This window comes from Parus major, chromosome 1 (genome assembly GCF_001522545.3).
Source record: "Parus major isolate Abel chromosome 1, Parus_major1.1, whole genome shotgun sequence".
NCBI classification, from domain to species: domain Eukaryota; kingdom Metazoa; phylum Chordata; class Aves; order Passeriformes; family Paridae; genus Parus; species Parus major.
In genome coordinates, this window is record NC_031768.1 from 70,886,857 (window position 1) to 70,894,643 (window position 7,787).

At 38.4% G+C, this 7,787-nt stretch overlaps 1 protein-coding gene and 1 long non-coding RNA gene across 6 annotated transcripts in view; one reads left to right on the plus strand and one right to left on the minus strand.

The window, feature by feature from the left end:
* Positions 1 to 1,703, minus strand: part of LOC117244641 — a 41,216-nt gene extending 39,513 nt beyond the window's left edge. Inside the window, exon 1 of the long non-coding RNA XR_004498104.1 lies at positions 1,535 to 1,703. This is a non-coding gene — a long non-coding RNA (uncharacterized LOC117244641). The remainder of the gene's footprint in view (positions 1 to 1,534) is intronic.
* Positions 1 to 7,111, plus strand: part of ZDHHC20 (zinc finger DHHC-type palmitoyltransferase 20) — a 49,251-nt gene extending 42,140 nt beyond the window's left edge. For all 5 annotated transcript variants that reach the window (XM_015625890.3, XM_015625880.3, XM_015625903.3 and 2 more), the window contains one exon: positions 1,663 to 7,111. In XM_015625890.3, the coding sequence (XP_015481376.1) occupies positions 1,663 to 1,682 (20 nt within the window). In that variant the 3' untranslated portion in view covers positions 1,683 to 7,111. The remainder of the gene's footprint in view (positions 1 to 1,662) is intronic.
* The last annotated feature ends 676 nt before the right edge of the window (positions 7,112 to 7,787 follow it).

Consider the following 7,787-nt stretch of genomic DNA (forward strand, 5'->3'; position numbering starts at 1 on the left):
AATGCCCTGTATGCACTTTGCGTTTAGGAAATACAGTGAGTGCTGGTGTATATATAAAACTTCTCTTGGTGTATTTCCAACGACTAGATTAGACTTCTTTTATATTGACTTTCTGCTGTGGTGAGCTTATAAGCTCCCATTAAGTCTTTCTGACTGCAAGAGAAACAAATCTTATTTGGACAACTAACAGCTGTAGAAGCTAGAGCTGAGTCATTACCCCCTGCCTCTTTTGATTTATTTTTTTGGTTGTTGTGGGTTTTTTGGTGGGGAGGATGTAACTTTTTTTTTTTATTAGAAATAAAACACTACATTTGAATTTGGTAAGCTCAATAATTTCAGGATTACTTTTTTTTTCCCTTTTAATTTTTTTTTAAGGAGCCTTCTGACCTAAAATTATAGTTTTGGGAGAGGGTTGTTTTGTTTTCAAGGGAAAAAAAAACCTTTCTAAAAGGTCTTTGTGGGTGATGGTGTGATGCTTGGGCTGAAGATGTTGGTCATACGGCTCAGTGTAAACGCATACAAAACCAAGATTAGACTAGTCAGTTAGGATTTCTGATAAACCTATTCAACCATGAGAACTCACCAATGGAAGTTTCCCTTTCCAACTTTTCTTGATGCTATATAAATGTGCAAAAGAATATCCCAAGCAAGGGGTTCCTTTCAGCCTCCAGCTATATAAAACCTAATCTGACCTAAATAGGTTACGAAGGCTTTTCTGTTCTTCATGGAGCAGAATAGAAGTTTCTGAGAGCAGCTCATCCCAGCAGCCTTTGATAGGGTATTATAGAAAGATCTTAATCTTTCTTTCCACTGACCTAGAGAGAAAGCATAGATTACTGTCTTAAACTAGACAATTAATTTGTAATAGTTTGAGATTAATTTATTTTCTATCCTCTCTCTCTCTCTTCCGAAAGTGAGGCCAGATTTAATAAAGGAAGAAATTGTACTTTGTGTTACACTTGCCCAAACTACACTAGTTTAAGAAGTTCTATAAATAAAAGTGTATAATTGCACCCAATGCAAAAGCATTTGGATATGTATTACCTTAAATTAACTCTGTAACACATTGTTTGAACCATTCTGAGTTCAGTTGGATTTGATCACAGTTTAGACCAAGGTTGTTAATTCCGGACCTGCATTTCTAAGCAATTCTACAGTAGCTGTGAGATCCAGCATCTGTTCTATGCACTTCCATAGTACCCTGTAACAAGCCAATAATTGTATTTTTAAATTTTGGGCCTGTAACACACAGCAGAAGCAAAGTCATGGATTATTCTAGTGTACGGAGCTTAATTTGCAGAAGACAGACATACCCCAGGCTCACCTAGGCAAATACTATTTGTATCTTCACATCTATCAATTTAATTCAAAACTTGAATTGCCAGTCAGGGATCCAGGATACTTTAGACATAGATCAGGGGTGATAGATTGATGTTCTTAGCACTGATAAGCTTCTAAAACATAAGAAGTGTGAAACAAAAACCCACACCTCCCAGAAAGCTATTTCTGAGTTGAAGTTGCCTTAACTACTTACCTTAATCAGAAGTCTGTAAATCATATGACCCAGGTGCATTTGTGTGATGCATGTGTTTTTTTCAAAGATGTGTTTTTTCAAAGCTGATTGGATAATTCCATTAATTACTTTTTTTTTTGTTTCACTAGGTTTCTGCAACACATTTTGAGCTTGAATATTACTTAATTTTCTTTGGAAGAAGCTGAGCAGGAAAAAATGGAACATGAACATTTTAGGAAGAGACAAGAAATTCAAGTTTCTGCACAGTACAATGGATTCTTGTAAGCACTATTGCAGAGCAGGGAAGTTAAGACAGATGCCTTAAGATTCTTAATGTGCATTTATGCAACACTGAATTATATACTGCTACCAAAGGGCCAGATCCAGAAGTGCCCTGCTTGGATGCACAAGGTCCAGAGTGGGAACTATGCATTTCTTTTATGCTGCAGTGGTGGGGGTAGATTGCAGAGACTCCTACCTCCTCATGGGCAAACTTCATACCTTAGGCACTGCAGAAGTCACTTCCATAGCAGGTCTCCAGAGTACAGAAGGAAAGAAAAAAGGAAAAGGAAGAAAAATAGTCAGCCTAGAGCATGGTCAGCAAGTCTGAAGTGGGAGTATACATAGTTCAGATGCCAGGTCATGGGGAAGGGACTAGATGATATCTTCTCCTCTCCTCCTATTAACCCCATGATCACAGCTCTCCAAGTCTTGTGTGACTGAGGGTTCCTTCTACTGGCTGTGCTTTGGAGCAAGGCAATGCCAACAACATAAAAGCCTTTAACTTGGGTGTTGCTTTTTTGCTATAGGGTTGAGCTTCCTCATCATTTTAACTTGATTTATTTAACCATACCAAGGACAGAGCTCAAAGAAGAAAACTTGTGTTTTAGTTGAAAAAAACGTGGATTATTACTTTCCAACAATTGTCAGCATACAAGGAAAAGGCAGTACAAAAAGGAATTAACAATTACTGTATTTTCTGTTACTGTTTGCTGTGTTCTTTGTAAGGCAGCAACAAAATGGTAAAGTACCCCTGAGAAAAATCATAATTGCAGTTGTTGTGTTGCTAGAAAACAGAACCAGCAGAGTACTGCTTTTTCCATGGGAGTCTTGATGGTTTATAAATACTGTTTTATACTTTTGTTTTATCTTTTTAATGAAGGCACAAGGTTTTATTGGTTCTAAAATACAAATATTAGGTACTTACAAGAAGATCAGTGTTGGATAATAGATCTATGTTAGCACACTGAAAAATTGCATCCTTTAGTCTCCCACTTTCAAGTCCAGTTTGAGTGATGCTGAAACTGCTGAAGACTGATGGCTTTGTGCAGCAATGTACCTGTTCACAAAAGGCAAAATGTGTTTCCTGTGTGAAGAATCAAGCCCGTCCCATCCTCAGCTCAAGACCTACAGCAAACAACGTGGGGTTTTTTTCCTCATTCCTCTACAGAGAAGACTGCTAACTCATCTTTGGGTGGTATTGGAATTTTGCGCCTGGAAAAAGTGACAAATGCTATTTTTCTGTCTGTAACTTTTCTGGTGTTCAGCTGATGCTGATTACAAATAGACATGAGCCCTCTTGATACAGACTGAAGGTAGTAGTCAAATCGATGATCTAGTCCAAAAGAACCTGTTTGGTTTGTCTCCCAGACTGATTGCTACTTGAGTTAAATATGTTTATGATGGAAATACTAAGGTATCAAGTATACTGTAAGGTTTAAAATAAGTATTTTTTGTCTTTGGATATCACATTTTTTTCTTAAATATTAATCTTCTGGAACAAGAACTCTTTGAGAATCTATTATCATGATTTCACTGTTCGATGTTCTTGAGACAGAAGTAATGGTCCAAACTTGCATGTTTTATAAAAGTTGCAGAATGTTTCTTCAAACTTTGTACAAGGTATTTTGCACTTGCTAATTCCGAAACTTACAAAAAACATTTGCTACACATTGATCTGAAAGGTTTATCTTTTTCTTCTCAAGTGTTAAGTGAGAAGTGCCCATCTTAACATAAGCTCTCAGAAGTATCGCACCAGCAAAATTCCTTGGGGAAGATAACAGAGAAGGAAGGCTGCTTGTTCAAATGGCTTGTTCTGAATACCAAAATTTGCAGCCCCAAACACTGGTGGAACTGTCTTGGAGGGCCTGGGATAACATCTGGCTTTTACTTCATCCATGTATTATAGCTGAAATAAAAACAACACGTCCATGCATAGACATCATCTAGCAGAACTACAAAATGTCTATCAGAGTCCTAAATATCACTGACTCGGCAATATGATGTCTGTTCCCCCCACCCATTCCCCAAAGTGCTTCATATAACCCCCCCTCATGAATGTATGTATCCTGGAGGCCAACATCAGGAGAATTTGTTTGATTTCTCTAGTCAGGATAGTGAATGTACAGGAAAAATTGCAAGTAAACAGGCTGGACTATTTCCATGTGCATTTTCTAGCAAGTGCTGCTTTTCTGAGATCACTTCTTTGTACATCTGATGGACATTTTTGAGGCTTTTCATGAAAAACTGACATTTCTGACATGTTTATGCAGATCACAGGAATATTTTGTCCTAGATTTTTAGTATTTGAGGTGAATAAAGGAGAGCAGTGGTTTTAGGATAATCCTGAGGTCAGAGTTACTGTTGGTGTAAAAATAGGTATTACTGAAAGTCACTTTGACAAGTACAAAACATAGTAAAATGATTGAAAAATTATTCTCCCACATTTACCACCCCAAGCCCTTTTATTTTTTTCCCCCTAGGGAACTGAGACTAAGAGAAACCACAGGCTGATTTAAAGGAATTAGTTCTCTAAGGGAATTTTACTGCTGAACTCGAAGGCCATTGAGTGGGATGGAGGAGTTAGGTTTTCCTGGCAGGCCTGGGCTTTGGGGGAGGTCTCACGGCTAAGGCACCAGGATGATATCCTCTGCCTTTGGAGTCTGTCCTGAGCATTCCCTAGGCTGTGCTGTGCCAGGAAGTCCATGAGGGAGCAGGATGGCTCTTTGGCTGTCAGTCTGCAAGCAGTCCTACGTGTCCCTAGGGCTGCAGGAAGAGGGTTGGTCATGAGATCAGAAGGGGGATGGATCCTGAGAAAACAGGTGTTTAGGGTGTTGGGCTGTGTTGTACGTGCTGGTTTTGTGCTTTAACCTACTCTGTATCAGGGAGTCTTGAAAATACCTAGGATATCATTAAAAATAGCAGCCCTTAAGTTTTTAGATCCATTAAAGTAATGACTACTACAAGCCATACATAGTAGTTGCTGTAGGATAGTTGATATTGGCTGCAATTAGAAACAGCATTTGTGTTTCTTACTGCTTTTCTCTTTTAAAAAAATCTATATACACCCAAAAAAAAAGGTTTTAAATTCCCAGTGTGAGGACAGAAGCCTGATGTAGGGGAGGATTTCAGAGTGATTTGTTCTCCATTTTTCTGAAATGTCTTGAAATAAACCTGTCCCTGTGAGTATGAGGCAGGAAAATACATCAATAGAAATTACTTGAAACTACACAATACTGGGTTTTTTTTCTTACTCACGGAGTGTCCAACACACACATCATTGCTGTTCCTGACAAAGGTGTATTATGGGAAAAGAGCAGGAAGAGGAATAGGTTTCTGTCATTAATTGACTTCCTAAAGTATTATTTTGAGACTGTATTGATACCAGTCAGATGTGACTAAATGTGATTAAAATTCTCCATTTTAAGTAATCAGAGGGTTACTTTAGAGGAAGTTTGGGCACTTCTATTTTTAGTGATTTGAGTAGAAATCATGGTAACCTTTTTGTTAAAGCTGCCTCTTGAGTGTGGAATTTGCAAGTACCAAGCTACTTTTGGTATGCTCTGCTTACAAACTGGTCCTGTTCTCCAGAGTGCTGAACACTTACAGTTTTCAGGTACTGTTTCTTTCCTCTGGTCTTGTGTGGCTCTTCTTTATTAATTATAAATCATCTTTTGGGTTGGGATGAATTTCCATACCACTGAGTTTGCACACAAAGATTTCATGATCTAACTGAAGTATGGTCCAACTATAGCTAAGCAGAGCCCCAGGAGGAAGGAAACTGCAGCGTTTGCAGCAGCATTAGTGTCTGGCAGGCTTACCAAGATGGGCTGATTCTGACATAGATTGACCAAATATGCCTGGATCTGGAGCACTGACTGACCAGATTTTTATTAAAAGGTAAATAACAACAAAATCATGACAGCTCTGGGCTTCATAGTTTATGTTCTCCAAGGACACCCTCTAAAGTTGTGTCTGACTGGGGCGTTTGGGTGTGCATTTAGAGAGGCTCCAAACAGCAGTTACTTTTAGCTCACAAATGTGTATTTTCACAGTACCTAAAAAACAGCGGTATGTGCAACTTCAGAAGCTCTTCTATCCCCAAATGGCACCAAAGAGAGCAGGTGCACATGAACCAATTTAGTACTGAATGCATTTGTTACACTCATTTCTATCAATTTATTTTGTATATAGAGCTTTTTATACACATTTTTCTTAATTACATAACTGTCATGAAGCTATGAGTTGTAGTTTATTTTAATGCAGATTAAAACTGGTGTTTGGCCATTTGTTTTCTGAAGCCATTACTTGAATTTGTTTCCTATTAGGTAGTGAAGTCTGATTATGTTTACAGGATCACTTTCTTTGGTTTTGGGAGATTTCCCCATTCTTCCTACCCGCCCTGTCCTAAGAAACAGAGACCTCATGCTCAGCAGTCAAGCAGATGTGTCAGCGATGAAGTATTTGTATTACTTTAATTATCACCAAAACAGTGGGGGTGACATGCTGATCCCCTTCCGTTTACACTGCTTAGCTGACAACTTAAGACACTTAGCATGGTCCTCTCTGATTTCTCCTGTCCCTTATCCTGTTATCAGCTTTATTGTGGGAAACTTAAATCTTCGTGAATGATGATTTACAATCATGAAGCTATCCCAGGAAGAAGCAGCATTCCTGCTGTTAAGTCTGTTCTGTTTTTAACTTAGATGAATGAAACATCCCTGGGTTATCTCTGCAGTTCCTTTTGTATTTGCCAGCAAGGGTCATCAACATTTGCACTAATCACAATGTCCCAGCTGTTCTACTTCCACAAAGTTGTTTTTTTTTAATTGTGCTGCCTAAACTTGTAATAAGCTGTATTTAAGTTTGGGATGACATGTAAAAGATACCTGTAATAATGATGCACTTATTGTATTTTTTTGTATGTTACAGATAGGACTCATCCTATGCACAGAGAAAATGTTTCCATTTATAGTTTAATACTTGAAGTAACTTTTTGAAACGGGCTTTTATAAGTGAATTAAATACAAAATCACATTGCTTTGCCTGGAAGTTTCTTCATGTTTTAATTGTATTTGCAATTTCCCCCTATGTATACTTTTCCATTAAGTTCTCTTAAGCCATTTATAACCAATGGAAGTGCATTCAAGATTTTGTACATCAGTGTTCAGACCTGTTCATACTTCTCTGAAGTATAATTCATGTTTAATAAAAAAGTACCATTTTAAGCCTCTTTTCCAAAGTGGTATGGACTTGACACTTGAATTCATCAGTGAATGCAACATCAACTTAATAAAAGTATGTGAAAGAATATGAAAAGTGCTCAGCTGTAGCATCTGTGTATTAAATCAGCGAGAAAAACTGCCTACCTGGGAGGCACTGCACCATTGCTCTGGTTTTTACACTCCAGCTGCAACAAACCTAAGATTACACTCACTCTTGACACATCTTCCAGGTCACTGAGTCTTCAGGGGAAGTGAATAAAAAGCCTGACTTGTGGCTAACTCCTATTCTTTCAGGTCACTAAGCCTGACTTAGAAGTCAACTGCTCAAGCAGGAATCAGCCATGTTCCTTTTAGATGAGGAACAATCTGTGTAAGAGAGCTGTAACACCCAAGCTGACACTGACAATGACACTGGCAGTTAAAATCAACAATTCTTTCCAGAAAGTTTTTCTAAAAATGGAAAATTTTATAACATTCCATGAATTCCAGCTTCATCCCCCTGTCTCTGCAGTTCTAGTTCCCCTTGATCCTTGCATGCCTGACTGCAAGTGTCATGTCATGCCTCAAGTACTGGTGTACACAGAACAATGCTTGAGAAAGGGAGAGTGACCAGCCCAAGCCATGTGGCCAGTACCAGCAGATGAGACCTTTCAACACTCCAGGCTTTCAGAAGGCAATCACTGAAGCTATAAACTAGGTTATCTATAAATCACCACCCCTGCACCTGGTAACATGCTGTTTAAGCCCTGAAGAACAGAAGGTTGGCAGAT